Source organism: Urocitellus parryii, chromosome 11 (genome assembly GCF_045843805.1).
Source record: "Urocitellus parryii isolate mUroPar1 chromosome 11, mUroPar1.hap1, whole genome shotgun sequence".
In the NCBI taxonomy this organism is placed as follows: Eukaryota; Metazoa; Chordata; class Mammalia; order Rodentia; family Sciuridae; genus Urocitellus; species Urocitellus parryii.
Window position 1 is genome coordinate 22,509,048 of NC_135541.1, and position 17,110 is coordinate 22,526,157.

A 17,110-nucleotide genomic window follows, 5' to 3' on the forward strand; every position below is an offset into this window, starting at 1 on the left:
TCTGGGCAATACCAATGAAGATGGCACCTTGTAACTTTACACATATGTTCCTCAGCCTGTGAGCACTGCCCACCACCTCAGCCTCACTACTTGTATGTGGAATGAAACAGCAGATTGAAGTTTCTCTGCTTCTTATTTGTAATATGCTTACCTCTGCCAAGCCACTGGCACTCAGAACACCTAGTTCGTTGGAGTCATTCTCTTTAGAATGCTGTGCTACTATGGGTGGAAGGACTTCTCTGGAAATATCTCTCTTCTGAAGCTTCCTGATTAAGCTCTGTTGGTCACTGGAAAATACAGCAGATCTGAATGGAGCTCTGGATGGGCTCAGTCTCCTCCAAGAGGCCTCCTCCAGAATATGTGGTATATCCTCTTCAGATAGAAAGCCCAAATCATCTGTAGCTTGGAATTTTTTAAAAAATACCAGCATGGAATTAGAAGAGTCTGTCCTAAAAGGCTGGCAGCTCTGGGGCTTGCTGCAGTCAGCCTGAATGCATATCCCTTCTAGCCACCAAAGAGCATGGCAGGCCGAGTCCTGACAGCAGGCAGCCCAACATGAATGGAGAGACGGGGTTCCTTTAAGAAGCCAGAAGTGATTTTCTCTTCCAGTTCTCAGGCCAACTCCAAATTGTGTCTTCCCCTGGTGGCACCTGCTTTCAACAGCATCTAAAAACAAAGAATGAAAACATTTTAGGATGAATCAAAAACAATCTACTACTCCATAAAAAGCTCTGAACTGACCAACATTCAAGGATATTTTGAAGACAGGTTTTTAATAGGGTGAGAAAACTGTCAAGTAAGTGGAAGAGAGGACGTGAAACACAATGTTTTTTGGCTCAGGAGATTTTAGCTTGTAGGAGAACTGTTCCACATTCATCAATGGCCAATGGCTCCCCATCTCAATGAGTTCCTGCCTCATACAGTCTTATGCAGAATTTCAGTTTAAGAAACAGAAAAAAGACGAAAGTTTAAAAAGCACCATTCTCATGGAAATACATGGAACTAGGACTGAGGTTAAAGCTCAGTGGCAGAGCACTTGCCTAGCACATGAGGCACTGGGTTTGATCCTTGGCACTGCATAAAAATAAATAAGTAGGTATTAAAAGAAAGAAATACAGAGACTCCAGGGGACAGAGTCCTAACACTTGACCTCCAAGGTATCCTGCAGGGACAATATTAAGACTATGGGACCAGAACACATGGCTGAACCAGCTAGAACTGGTAGCAACACAAACTAAGTATTCTTGACCTCATTAGATTACGGGTACATATGTTTTCTAACCAATTGTTTGCCATCAAAGTCAAGTGGCTTTGATAGTATGGCATTAGCCAGAGTGGTAGTAAAGATTACCAAAAAATTATGTCATGAAAGAGAGCCTCACATGCACAAGGCCCTGGGTTCAATCCCCAACACCACTCAAAAAAAAAAAAAAAATGTTCTAAAGAAAAGTTGTTATAAGTCAATTTTTAAAAAATATTTTTTAAGTTGTAGTTGGACACAATACCTTTATTTTTGTATTTATTTTTATGTGGTGCTAAGTATAGAACCCTTGGCCTTGCAAATGCTAGGTGAGCGCTCTACTGCTGAGCCACAACCCCAGCCCCTATAAATTAATTTTTTTTTTTAAGAGAGAGTGAGAGAGGAGAGAGAGAGAGAGAGAGAGAGAGAGAGAGAGAGAGAGAGAGAGAGAGAGAGAGAGAATTTTTAATATTTATTTTTTAGTTCTCGGCGGACACAACATCTTTGTTGGTATGTGGTGCTGAGGATCGAACCCGGGCCGCACGCATGCCAGGCGAGCGCGCTACCGCTGAGCCACATCCCCAGCCCATAAATTAATTTTTAAGGTCTGTATTACACAGGTGTTTTTAACCACGTGGTCAGGGTTATAGAGGAACAGAACAAGACTAAGGCAAGAGAGGAATCCCAGATACAAAACTTAAGATATTCACTCTCAGAGTCACATCAGGGTCGCTTTAAGCATCCTTGACAGGTAAGTACCTCTTTATTTATTTTTATTTAGGTGTAGATGAACACACAGTATCTTTATTTTTATGTAGTGCTGAGGATCGAACCCAGCGCCTCACACATATGAGGCAAGCACTTTAACCACTAAGTTACAGCCTCAGCCCCAGGAAGTATCTCTTTAAACTTCATGCTCTGGGTGCCAAAGCCCATAAACAAAATAAGAACATTCAAACAAAGAAATGATCATCAATTATATTTAGTGTGGCAAATCATGCAAAAATCATTTATTTCTTCTGAACGCTACTCAATAAGTTAAACATTTAACAAAAATATTCTGTGCACCTCTGTCCTGGAAAAATGTTCATTATATTAAGATTTATACTAATATAAAGATTTAACATACGTAAAAATGTTCATTATATTAAAATTTATACTAATGAAATATTTGAAGAACCTAATTGTCTGTCAGTATGGAAATGGTTACTATAGAATACAATTTAGCAATGGAAAAAAATTCTATATACAGCCACAGAGGTATCACCATAATACCTTAAGTTTAAAAAAGTTTCACAAAATCTATATATTATGGTCTTACTTAGACTTTTAAAAATAAAGCATTTTTGTTCATGTAAATATACATATGCATTCAAAAAGGAAAACTAAAAGTTTAAACTTAAATTTTAAAAAATAAAGTTTAAACTTAAATAGAAAAAAAGACATATGCTTCCATCATAAAAACTTGAAAAAAAAAATTAAACCCCCAAATAAGAAAAAAGAAATAACAAAGTGTAATCAATGAAATAAAAAGTAAACAAACAAACAAAAAAATGAAGAAACTTAAAATCTGGTTATTTGAAAGATCAATAAAACCCTTGTCAGACATATCATAGGAAATAAAAAAAGAAAGAGAGCCTAGTCATTAACAGTATCAAGAGTGAAAAAAGAATATCATTACAGATTCAATAAACTATGCCTAGGAGCCGACTTGGACTACCTCCTGTTTTTGTAAATAAAGTTTTATTAGAACAGAATCACATTCATTTATTTATGTTGTGTAGGGCAGCTTTTGCTCTAGGTGGTAGAGTAAAGCAGACCATTATTAAGCCCACAAATCCTAAAATACTACCTGGCCCTTTAAGAGAAAGTTTGCCAGCCAGATGAGGTAATGCCTGACTGAACTAGATGTAAACCTATAATCCCAATGTCTCAGGAGGCTGGGAGGAGAATTCAAATTTGAGGCCATCTTCAGCAATTTATCAAGGCCTATCTCAAAATAAAAAAATTAAAAAGGGCTGGGGGTTTAGCTCATTGATAAAGCACCCCTGGAGTTCAATCCTAAGCACCAAAAAAAAAAAAGTTTGCTAAACTCTTGTCTAAGAAAATGTAGCTTTGTGGCTGAATGTTTTCTCTGATATGAGGATGCGAAGTCACAATAAGAGGGGTGGGGGTTGATCAGGGAAGAACAGAGATACTTCAGATTAGACAGAGGGAGTGAAGAAAGGGGAGTGGGTATGGGGGTAGGAATGATAGTAGAATGAGTTACACAACCTGTGTAACTACATCATGTACAACCAGAATGAGAATTTATACTCCATTTATGTATGATATGTCTAAAGGCATTCTACTGTCATGTATAACTATTTAGAACAAATAAAAACTAAGTAAGTAAATTAAAAAAATTTTTAAAAAAGAAAAAGTACCTTTGTTTGACTTACTCTTTACTACTGAAAAGAACCTAAATATAGATGTTAACTTACAGAATACTGATAAGCTATAAATGATTTTAATTTTTTTTTTTTTTTTTTGCAGGAAGCAGGGACTGGGGCTTGAACCCAGGACACTTTACCACTGAGCTATATCCCCAGCCCTTTTTATTTTTAATTTTGAGACAGGGTCTAAGTTGCTTAGAGCCTTGCTAAATTGCTGAGGCTGGCCTTGAACTTGCAATCTTCCTTTCAGCCTCTGGAATGCTGGGATTTCAGGCATGTGCTACCACACCTGGCTGACTTTGATTCTATTAAGAGATATAATAGAGGGGCTGGGGATGTGGCTCAAGTGGTAGCGCGCTCGCCTGGCATGCGTGCGGCCCGGGTTCGATCCTCAGCACCACATACAAAGATGTTGTGTCCGCCGAGAACTAAAAAATAAATATTAAAATTCTCTCTCTAAAAAAAAAAAAAAAAAAGAGATATAATAGAAAAAGTTTAGGTTTATTGTCTTAACAAAACTATTAATGCTTCTTACCTAACTTACAAACTTATTTCATCATGATCACATAAATCTGTTTTCCTCAAAAGTTTTACTACTTATACCCTCATTCTTGAGTTAAATAAGCCTCAGATACATATGCTCCTTATATTTTTGAGAGCAATGTCTTCAACTTCTTGAAATTTATATTTATATACAAACACCCAAGATGTTCACATTCACTTAGGCTACAAACCTAAGTGGTTTCAGGAACAGAGGAGGATTTTTTAGAAAGATATTAAGTTCAACCCATCTGGGGCTAAAATCCTTTCTAAAACAACTCCAGGTATTTTCAAGCCTTTGTAATTGCCCTCTACAATTCTGAACTCATTAATAAGGCAGCCATTCTACCTTTGCATATTCTATGATAACAGCTCTTTCTAGGAGAAAAATTAAGTAAATTATAACATACATACATATATATATACACACACACACACGACACACACACACACACACCAATATATATGTTAAAAAGGGTCATTATAAAGACCATATTGCAAGATGAAAAACTATAACAACATAATCTTGAGAGTAAAAAGCTAAATATAAAAGTGCACACAAATTCCCTGAGGAAATGATAAGTAGCCTGGCACTTACGGGATAAGAAGGAAATAAAACAAAGGAGATAGGGAAGTGAAAATCCAAATAAACAAGCAAAGGCTCAAGGCTTAGAAAGAACATGTCAAGAGTTAAAAGTGATGTGGTATGGTGAAATATAGTTTTTTTCATATTTAATTTCATTCATGCCATGGCTTCAATTACTACATACTCTGCAGTGCTCTCAAATATGGATTCCTACTTCTAACCCAGAGTGCACCTCTACTGTCTATCAGTAACAATACAACACATGATTCCTCTTTATCTGCCTGTTATATATAAAAAAAAAAAAAGAAAGTAAAAGGAAAACCATTTCAACAGAGTAGACCTTGACTGTGTGGTCCTGAACCTAAAGCAGAGGGCTTAACAGTCTGTGAGCCAGACCTCTCTCCCCAACCTATTTCTTGTGGCACTTCAGTCCTAAATCTGTGTGTTCAAGCCATATGGGCCTTCTTTCCATTTCTGAAAAGGACTTTGCTCTCTCCTCTCATAGGGTAACTAAAACTATGAGCATAGATGAGATTGTTCGGGAAGAGGAGGAGAGGAGATATTAAGGACACATCTTCATCTCCCTCCTTATACAGCTCAGATTCTACAGTCCATTACTGCAGACTCTTGAGGACTAATAGCTTCTTTACCCCAGCTGCCATCCACAGCAATCAGGGATGAATTTGTTTTGAAAAAACAGGAGAGGAGGGCTGGGGTTGTGGTTCAGTTGTAGGGCACTCACCTAGCATGGGAGAGGCACTGGGTTCGGTCCTCAACACCACATAAAGATAAATAAATAAAGGTACCGTGTCCATCTACAACCCAAACATTAAAAAAAAAAAAAAAAAAAAACAGGAGGGGGGGGGGAATCACCCAACTGCACAGATTGATCCTGCTATAAATAAAGGGTCTCCATTCTCATCAGCATTGGGCTTCCTGGCCATCCTGAGTATTCATACCTTCATTTACTTCATTTTCACAATAGCCACTTCAAATCTTCTCCAATCTTTTTGAAATTCAAACACCCTCTTATCTATTATCCATATCTCCTTATTCGTTCATCTATTCAACAAATATCACTGAGCATCTGTTTCATACTAGACATTATTTTGATGGAGCTTGTAACTGAGATTGAGAGAGAAAGATGAAGCAGACACAATAATAAAGGTAGGATTACAAACTAATATAAATGCTCTGAAAAAAAGAAATTCAGCCTTTATAAAATAAAGATAGCTAAATTTGGAATTTATTGTAAAGATATATCAGCACTAAATGACATGTATCAAAAATATTCACAGTATATAGATTGAAACATTCAAGTACTAGAAACAATTTACACACCCATGAATTTAGAACTGGGAATTATGGAAAATCCATGCAGCTACAGGGATGAATAAAGTCAATCTATAGAGTTCTGATATGTAACAATATTCAGGATACATTATATGAAAAAGAAAGGGCAAAGCATGAAGAGTGTGCTACAATCTGTAAGAGGAACAGAGAAAATGATGCATGGTGTATGTGTATATATACACAAACTACTTTTAGAATAATCCAGAAATTGGTATCATTGCCTTTAGGAAGGGAAGCTAGGTGGCTGGAAGATTTGTCTATTCACCAAATACCTTTTTATACCTTTTGAACTTCTAATAATTCACATGTATTATCTTTTGAAAAAGAAGTCTAAATAGTTAAACAAAATTTTCAATGGCTTCCTAGAGCTCTTAGAATGAAGATCAAAATTCTTAACATAGGGCTGAAGTATAGCTTAGTGGTAAAGCATTTGCCCGGCATAGGGTCTCACATATGCCAGGCAAATGCTTTACTACTATCAATCCCCAGCACCACAAACAAACAAACAAATCCTAACATAACCTAAAAAGATCCTGAATGGTCTGGACTTTGCCTATCTTTCTGACCCCACCTTGTATCATGCTCTCCCTCCTTCTCTGAGTTCCAACCCACCCGTCCTCTTCCATTCTTTAAATGTACCATTCTCCTCACCGTACCACCGCACTGCCGTTCTCCTCACCACACCACTGTTCTCCTCACCACACCACTGTCCAACCCCCATCACTGGGCCTTTGCACATGCAGCTCACTTTATCTGGAACTCTCTTGACTCCCTTCTCCATTCAATTTACTCCTCCTATGAGGTCTCAGCTCAGCTATCTTCTCCTCAGACAAGCTGCTATTTGCTCAACATCTTTCCCCCACACTACAGTGTAAACTTCAGGACTGTAAACTTGGGGGATTTTGTGTTCCTCCCTGCTTTCATCACTGTATCTAAAGAATTTTAGCATAGGGCGTGGCATTTTACACTGTGTTTTTTAAAAAAAATGATTTTTTTTTCTTTTTTGGTATTAGGGTTTGAACCAGGGGCACTTTTCCATTGAGCTACATATCCAGTCTTTTTTTAATTTTTTAAGACAAGGTCTCCCTAAGTTACTGAGGCTGGCCTCCAACCTGTGAACCTTATGCCTCAGCTTCCTGAGCTACTGGGATTATAGGCAAGAGACTCCACACTCAGCTCAAAAAACAAACAAAAAACCCTCTATAAATGAATACTTACATAAATAAATGTGCATATGCTTGAACAAAATATTAAACTAATGAACAAATGAACTGTCAGGAAACCAAGTGGCCAGGCACTGGACAGGTTGTACTGAAAACATCCAGGCTGATGACAGAACTTTGAAAGGAATGAAGCCGGTTTGCCACAACAGATGAAGGAGGTGAACGGCTGGTAGATGAGTAATAATTAATGGTAGAAACCTCAAAAAAGAAACCTCAAAGAGTCAAATTTTTACTTGAAGTGAAAGATTAATATTCAAGAAGTAACAGTGAAGAGTGATAAGGACACCAATCCTCCTCTGAATTCAAAAGAACATGGGTTAGGGGAACTTGAATAGCTATTGCCTGCAAGCTAAAGGAAAAACTGTCTTTCTCCAAGAGAAAGACAGTCTCAAAACATTCTATCTGATGTCTTAACAAACAAGTCTGAGAATAAATGGGGTTTATTAATTCAATGGATTCTTGTCACAATTTAAAAGTTGGGAGGGGAAGATGGTAAGTGCCAGTGAGTCAAAAAGCACAAAGTTATACAAAAATGTCAAATCAGACTCACAAATCATACTGGTTAAGGCACTTCATAACTAGAAAAAGAGGATGAAAAAATATGAGGAAATGATGACAGAATGGCTGCCTATTCATCCTTGGCACAAAATGGCAACAGCTTTGAGATAAATCATGAGGAATGTCTTACCAATGGAATCTGGAGGAAACAGATCTGGACTTGGGGTGGTAGGGTGATTAAGTGGACTTATAGAGATTTCAAGGTCAAAGAGAACAGAATGTTCTATTCTCTACATGTTACTAACAGCTCTGGTAAAATTCTAAGAAAGGAGGAAATAAAAGTTGGAGGTGGGGACTGGGGGAGACTACACGACTGGTTTGCCCTGCAAAGGTCTTTCTTTGCTTCCACAGTTCCCTTAAGAATGTCAGGTAAACTATACAGTAATCTGAGTATTAAAGGGAAACATGTCATAATCCAAACACTGTCCATGCTTTTGAGGTGTCCTGAAAGCTTTTGTTGGAGACCTCACCCATTACCCTGACCCACAGTGAATGTGTCCAATGGGAAAAGGAAGAATCTGGAGAATCATACAAAATGTCCCAGACTCTCCATATTTCACTGTACCTCTTGATTGCTTTATTCTTAAATTTATTACTAATCCTTAGTAATGAGTAAGATCTCTGATTCACGTAAATCTTATTTGACAATTGGATCCTTTGTCTTATCTCAAAGGAATAAAACCTGGGAGAAGGCTGAAGATCAGAAGCATTTATATCTCTGACAGTGACTAGAAGTACAAAAAAATGTGAGGGAGGTTAGCAGGCCTATAACATTGCCACAAAAATTAATCCCAATGGTTCCCAATAAAGAGAACAAATACTCTGATTTTCCAATTCACATGTTGTTTCTGTTTGTTTTTGAAATACTACTGACTGAACACAGGCGTCCTTTACCACTGAGGGGTAGCCCTTTTTATTTTTTATTTTGAGAGAGGGATCCCACTAAGTTGCTGAGTCTAGCCTCTAACTTGTGATCCCCTTGCCTCAGCCTTCTGAGTTGCTAGGTTTACAGACATATGCCACCACATCTAACTTCGTGTTATTTTATTTTATGGTATTAAGAATTGAACCCAGGATCATTCTACCACTGAGTTACATCCCCAGTTCTTTTTATTTTTTATTTTGAAACAAGGTCTTGCTAAGTTGCCCAGGCTGGCCTCAAACTTCTGATCTTCCTGCCTCAGCCCTCTGAGTAATCTGGATTATAGGCATGCACCACTACACCTGGCTCAGTGGATTTTGACTGAGTTGTTTGGTGTTTTTTTTTTTTTAATGCTTTTTAATGTTGCTCCATTAGGTGTTCAATAATAAAATATGGAAAGAAAAATAGTTCTTTATTCTTTCACTGGATTATGGTTCTTTAAAATGATTAAAAGATAAGTAACTATCTTAGATAGTTAAAAGACACTGGTTCTAGTTTCAGCTGTAGGACCAAAATTTTCTAGAAATTTAACCTCTGAAGAATAATTTAGCCTCTCAAAGATTCAATTTTCATTGTTGCTACTCTTGGGAAACAGAGTTCATGAGAGGAGGAAGTGGGAGAGCACTGGTAGAGTCAATATTGGATTCTAGAAGTAACTTGGATAAAAGGTAAGATGAAAATAAATTCCAATTTTAGATCAGTTCCTCTCCCTGCCCACGTCGCCATAGCCTGGCTCTGCTCCCAGGGCCCAGGAAAAAGCAACATTAAATCCTTACAAAAAAGGGCTTACAATTGGTAGAATCTAACCTTAGACTGAAAACTCTTTGGGGACGTCTGGAACTCACAGTTGACAGGAGCATGCAGAAAGCTTATCTGGATGAGAACAATGGGGCAAAGCCAATCCCTTTTTTTTCTAAAACCAGGATTCCTGTATGTAACACCTGGAGCATCCCCAAAACAAGTTCTGGAACTAGCAGTACTGACTTACATCACTACCCTCAAAAGACAGAATTCTAATAAATCTGGCACAAAATCTAGACCAGGTTTCATAATTCCAAGCAGCAGAATGGGAAAGTTTGCAGAATATATGAATTACTGCCAGAGGAAATTCATTAAATTCTTTTAAAAAACTGTGAACAACTCTGGAAATATTTAGAGATAGTGCTGTTGCCTCTGGCATTCTCAAATCTCAGGTAACAAGCTTGACTTCATGATAACACTTGGAAACTGCAATGGCTGCCAGCCACATGGGAGCCGAGAAAGAACACCCACTATCTTAGAAGCCATACTGTTCAAGTTGCCAGGAATTTAACCAAATTCATTATACTATATCCCAATGGAAGGGCAAGATGGTGGAAATGGGAATAGAAAGAACGAACCACCAAAATTATTTCAGAAAAGAAATAATAAACAGCAATTGATCAGGTTTGGTGGCACATGCCTGAAATCCCAGGAAATCCAGAGGCTGAGGCAGGAGGATAACCGAGTTCAAAGTCAGCCTCATCAATGGTGAGGCACCAAGAATCTCAGTAAAACCCTGTCTCTAAATAAAATACAAAATAGGGCTGAGGATGTGGCTCAGTGACAGAGTGCTTTCCTGGCACGTGTAAGACACTGAGTTCGGTCCTCAGCATCACATAAAAATAAATAAAGGTGTTGTGTCCATTTACAACTAACAAATTTTTTTAATTAATTAATTAAACAGCAATTGATAAATTCTTCTCTTGGTTACGAGTTTCTCTGCAAAAAACAACACATGGGATATTTTATAGGCAAAATTTAAACTTAACTGTAACATTCATAGAAGCTACCTTGGGGGGCGGGTGGTTACTGGGGATTGAAGATTGAACCCTGGATGTTCTACCAATGAGCTACCTCCCCAGACTCTTTTTATTTTTTTAATTTTGAGATGGAATCTCACTTAGTTGCTTAGACTTGCCTCAAACTTGAGTATTCTGGCCTGAGACCCCGAGTAGCTGAGATGACAAGCATGTGCCACCATTCCTGAATGAAGCTAAAATTCTTTTCTCAAAAATCTCACAATTTGCTGCATGTGGTGGCACATGTCTATAATCCCGGCGAATTAGGTGGCTGAGGCAGGAGGATCGTAAATTCAGGCCAGCCCCAGCAACTTTGTAAGGCCCTCAGCAACTTAGCAAGACACTGTGTCAAAATAAAAAATAAAAAACAAAAAATGCTGGGGATGTGGCTCAGTGGTAAAGCACCCCTGGGTGAACCCAATACAAAGAAAAAAAAAATTTTATAAAATGAACAAGAATTTGTTTAAAGATTTCCTTTGATCATTATGAACTACTGTCAAGTAGTAAGGCAGAAGCCTTAAATTTGGTGCTGTAACCAGTGAACTATGGCTCTATACCTGTATTCCAGTAGCTATCATCAAAAGTATGTATCCTCTCAGAAGCAGTGAGTCTTAGCCAAGATGGCTGTAGTAACAAAATGGATACCCCTTCAAAAAAAACGGGATCAACAAGCACCCTATCAATCTCCAAAAAAACTCAGAGTAATCGTTCAAAATCAAACCTCCTCAGGGGGCACCTCTACCTTCTTTTTAACTGTTAGCATGTCTGTCACCTGTATACCTACTGATAAACAAAAATGGCTCTGTTGGGGATGCAAATCCCCAACATGGCTCCATGTTATTCTCCCCACCAGTTCTCTCCTGCAGGGGTTAGCATTCTCAGAAAGCAAGGCAGAGGGAGTACCTAAAACCTTTGACAAGCACAATCGAGTATTATGAAGTTCAGAAAAGGCTGGGGTAATAACCGCTGCCCTCTCTCCTTTTTCAAAAGAGGAGAGTTTTTTCCTCAACTGCATATAGGTTATACTGAAAGGTGGCAGCTGCCTCACTAAGCAGTCCTTTTAAAAGAAAATAATTACTATTCACCGCTTTTGCTGTGTGCCTAGCTTTGTTAAGAGCACAGTTTGTTAAATGTTATAGTGTAGGTGATTTGCTGAAATTGAACTGACTGCTATACAAGTATTATTAGGCTTTGTATCCACATTCTGACTCTTTTAGTGTTTCCATTTTCCCCCCCAAGACCATTCTGATCAAAGATAAAACTCCTCAGGAACTAGTTACCCAACATACATCTCAGCTATTATTCACATTAACTCTAGATGATCTGCCAGATGAAAAACAAGTTTTCAAGGGCTCAATCAGAAAAGCTGGGCCTTGTAGTGCTTAGCTAGTCAATAATGTTCAGAAGAGCAAATCCACTCCTCTAAGACTATCACTAAAGAAGCCTCCAAAGTACTGGCTTTGTGGTAAACTGCCCAAGAGGAAAAAAAAAAAAAAAAACAGTATCATAACATGTGTCTAACAGAGAGTGATATTTATAGACAATGTGGAGAGGGTCCTTTTAATTTATCTACTTAAAGCAGAATAACTATGTTTCACAGGTTAAATGAAATATCAAAATGTTCTCGTTTAATTTAGGTTTAATAAGAAAATATGTTCTGTCCCCAAGGGATGTTCATCTGAACTCCTAGAAAATTGAGTTGAAATTTGTTTCAAAGAAAATCCCAGGGGCTAGAGTTCTGGCTCAGTGGTAGAGTGCTTGCCTAGCATGTGCGAAGTGCTGGGTTCAAGTCTCAGCACTACATAAAAAATAAATAAATAAAATAAGGATATTGTGTCAATCTACACTAAAAATATCTTTTAAAAGAAAGGAAGGAAGGAAGAAAGAAAGAAAATCCCATATCGAGATCAATATCCCTGGTCCCATAACTTTTCTCAGCCATCCCAAAAATCTGCAGTTGAGGCTTTGGCTGCTAAAATAAGACTACCTGCATTTGAATCTGTCTAGTCACTTCCTAACTGGGTCATCTGGAGTCAAATTTCTTAGTTTCTTCATGTATAAAATACAAATAATAATAATAGTTCCTAACTCACCATGTCATTAAAGATATTAAAGGAAATAATCTATGCAAAGTACTTAACACATGTCTGGAATATAGTAAACACTAAGTAAATACTAGCTACCATTGTTTTTGCTGTTGCTATACTTCTTTCAGCTCAGCCACCACTTTTTCCAGGAAAACATTCCTGATGCAATCTTCACCCCAAGCTGTCTTCTGTGCACCCTGCATATATCTACATGATTGTATATGTGTGTGTGTGTGTGTGTGTGTTTTGTTGTTGTTGTTTGTTTTTTGGAACTGGGGATTGAATGCTGGGCTTCAAGCATGCTATGCAAACACTCTACTTCAAGCTTTATCCCCAGCCCTTTTTATTTTTGATTTTGGGACAAGGTTGTCCAGTGAGCTTCAAATGTGTGATCCTCCTCAATTTGTGATTCTCCTGATTAGCTGGGATCGCAAGCATGTGCCACTGCGATCTATCATAGCATTTTTCTCCCTGATAATATTTGTCTGTCTGCCTCATAAACTTTGCCCTCTTTTTTTTTTTAAAGGGAGAAAAAGGGAGAATTTTAATATTTATTTTTTAGTTTTCGGTGGGCACAACATCTTTGTTTATATGTGGTGCTGAGGATTGAACCCGAGTGGCACACATGCCAGGTGAGCGCGCTACCGCTTGGCCACATCCCCAGCCCAAACTTTGCCCTCTTTAAGAGCTGAGGTTGGGGCTGGGATGCTGCTTGCCTGGGTTCGATCCTCAGCACCATATACAAACAGAGATGTTGTGTCCACCGAAAACTAAAAAATTAAAAAATTTAAAAAAAAAAGAGCTAAGGTTGTATCTTATCTTCATATATGCCTGGAACATAGTAGGTAAAAAGTTTTTGTTAATCTTAAAAATTCACCCAGTAGGGCTGGGGATATAGCTCAGTTGGTAGAGCGCTTGCCACGAATGCACAAGGCCCTGGGTTCAATCCCCAGCACTACAAAAAAAAAAAAATTAAATAATTAAAAAAAATTTTTTCTAGTTGTAGATTGACACAATACCTGATTTTATTTATTATTTTTATGCAGTGCTAAGAAAAAGTGGATGTGTAACCGATGTGATTCTGCAATCTGTATTCGGGGTAAAAATGGGAGTTCATAATCCACTTGAATCAAATGTATGAAATATGATATGTCAAGAGCTTTGTAATGTTTTGAACAACCAATAATTAAAAAAAAAAAAAAAGAATCGAACCCAGTGTCTCACACGTGGTAGACAAGGGCTCTACCACTGAGCCACAACGCCCAGCCCTAAATAATTTTTAAATCTAACAAAATTGGCAAAAGATGTCAGCTCCAGAATTCAATAACTCGAGTTTTAGTCATTTGAGTCAGATCCTTAATGTTAATTAATTTCCTTAGTTGAAAGACGAGGCAGAAGAGGAAAGCAAAGTTCTCAATTCACTGATAAATTAGAGTTCTGAAATTAAATTGGGAGAACACTGAACAAGCAGTATGGTAAGAGATGTTAAGTAACAAAAAAAACCGAGTGGATGAAGAGATAACTGAGTAACATAAGGAGCTCAGAAAGAGCCTTTCCTGCCTACATCCTAAACTAGAAAATCCTTTCAAATTAATCTTTCCTCATGAAAGAACCAACCAAGTTTCAGTTCCCTGAGCTATCTATTTCAGATCACTTAAAGGTGAGTGAGGTTTTCACCATGAAAATTTTTGAACAAGCAACAGTGGAGAATAGCCTCCCAGTTCATCTAGGCAAATAGTCATCCATCACTACTAACACCTAGATCCATACTCACCTTCTCTTGGGTGAAAAAAGAAACCATCCTATCACAATTCTAATAAATTTAGCTTCTATATGATACTTATTAATAAATAAATAAAAAGTTTGCATTAATTGGATAGTTGCTTAACCCATCATCTGTCAAGGTCTAGCCCAAAGCCATTTTTTATAATCAAGTATTAATCAAGGGGTTGAGGACATAGCTGAGTGGTAAAGCAGTTGCCTAGCATGCATAAGGCCCTGGGTTTGATCCCTAGCACTGCAAAAAAGAAAAAAGTATCAATCAAATCACTGGGGTAGATGAAAATAGCTCTCCTACCATAAAGCCACCTGTTCAGAAATTATCCAGTCATCATGGGCTTTATAATATTTAAAGGCAGATTGACGGCAAATGATTAAAACATGTACTTTTGGAGGAAAAAAAAAACTATCTAGGGGGTTACACTGCTGCATGTGATGTACTCAGAATCCTGCTCCGCTTTTTCTCCCACCACATTATGACTAAAAGACTCTAGAGAATGCTGTCAGCAAGAAGAGCACGCCTCCAAGCCACAGCGTGAAGGGAGCCCACACCTCCCTATATAACACTGTTGTATTTCAAAAAGCACAGGTATCAAATGATAACAGATAAACTTTGGTCTGTGTATTAAAGTGGTTCCAAAAAGAAAACAATTTTTTTTCTAAAAAGAAAAGCACCTAGATAGGATGTCGTGAATCTAGCAATTCCCTGTATAGCCCACTTGTAGATATTATTGTTAAGAACCTGCAGTTGATTGCCATCTCTGACTACAGTTATTATGGGCTGATAAATTATTTGCATTCACCACAATCACACCAACCTCCTTTTGAAACCCACACAAAGAACCTTGAATCAGAGAACTGTTTTGTTTTGAGGATGTTCTTTTCTGCTCTTTCTTTTTTTTTTTTTCCTGGCTTATTTTCTTATTTCTCAGGAAAAGGTCATTTAGAAGGTTGCAGCAAAGATATGTAAATTAAATAAAACAGCAGTAAGCTTAAAAAAAATAAGCAAAGAATATAGCTAGGCATGAAGTATTATTTCAGCAGATATGGCCAATAGAAGAAAAGTTTATGTCAATTTATCCATTGAAAATCTCCCTTTTTGGAGCATTATGTAAGTGTCATAAAAAATTTTTTTTAATAATAAAAAAAAAACCTGCAGTGGGCTGAACTGGGACATGTGAGGACTCAATACAACTGAGCTTCAAAAACTTAAATATCTCAAACCACTTTTTGCTTATAGCAAATAAAAAGCAGAGCTACAGCTGCTTTCTCATCTGTGTGTAAATGAAAGCAAAACTGTGTGAGTAGTTAGTATTCTTAGAATTTTTGAGAGCCAGATTATTTAAATTAAATCAAAGCCAATCTGTATCTGTACAGAAATACATTTCTCAGGGCTCTTACTCTCTAGACGTTACAGAGCTGTACATCCTCTCTTCCCTCCCTCTGAGATAAAAAAGTAAAAAGAACTCTGCAGGTTAAAACCACTTCAGATGAATCTGGAAAAAGGTTCAAAGGAATGAGAATATCTCATGTCTTTCCAGCCTGCTACAGAACAGGGTTCCACTCTTTGCTGCCCCGTCGTGCTGCCCCATCACATCTTGGAATTTATTGTGCTTATTTATGTTCTACATCTACCTCCATCTCCATACCGTGAGCTCTCTGACGGTAGGACCTGGGTTTTATTTAACCTGGTACAGTATTTGTTAACCTGAAACACCTGGATATTTATTAGTTATTATTTGAATTAAGTATCCTTGAGAAGATATTTAAAATGCACATAGCATGTTTAAGGCACTGAATATGAGACAACATTTATAAAGAATCAAGAATCACAAGTATTAGAAAAGCGTATTCCAATTAATCACCCTAATGTAACACTGACACTCAGAGAATTTGGTATTGACATCCATGTATTCTTATTTACTGCAGAGGTTACTTTCAATAGACTTCATTTTTATGACGTGTATTCGGATACATAGATCTTTCTCTTATACCTCCATGTTCAAATTGATTGTAATTTACACATTCTACTAACAGAAATAAAAATAGGCGAATTGGTCAAAGCTCCTGACTATCAAATTATTTAGTACAGACTCTTAACTACTGAAACTGGCCTTTTATCTTCATCTGTAAAATGGCAACACTTCTCTGCTGATTCAAAAGTGACATTAATTCTAGGGACGGAGGTAATAACAACACCCAAACATGTCTCAGTGCCTCTCACAAACACATACATTCTCCACAGGCACATCTGAAAACATATCATACAGAGAAAACTTTCACTCTTATCATTCCTTCCCACTAACAGGGCAGTTATGCTGCCAAGGCAGCAACCCCCACATGAAATATGAAAGAGTGGAGGCGAAATAGCTCAATCAAAGCAGCTTGGGGGGGGGGGGAAGGAGGGTATACTTGTCAGAGAAAAAGTCTCTGGGGACAAGTCAGAAAACTTTTGCTTCTGCCTTGACCACACTCAGCAAATAATCCTTCTTAAGGTCTGCTTACCTGAGCTTAGAGGCCAAGCCCTCCCTTGGAACCCTTCAAAGAAGGAGTCATTAAAATTCACC

The 17,110-nt window shown here is 37.7% G+C and overlaps 1 protein-coding gene across 3 annotated transcripts in view; it reads right to left on the reverse strand.

Moving 5' to 3' along the window:
* Kiaa0319l (KIAA0319 like) overlaps window positions 1–17,110 on the reverse strand; it is a 108,304-nt gene that overhangs the window by 71,824 nt on the left and 19,370 nt on the right. For all 3 annotated transcript variants that reach the window (XM_026393442.2, XM_026393441.2, XM_077791450.1), the window contains exon 3: window positions 152–666. In XM_026393442.2, the coding sequence (XP_026249227.1) occupies window positions 152–666 (515 nt within the window). The remainder of the gene's footprint in view (window positions 1–151; window positions 667–17,110) is intronic.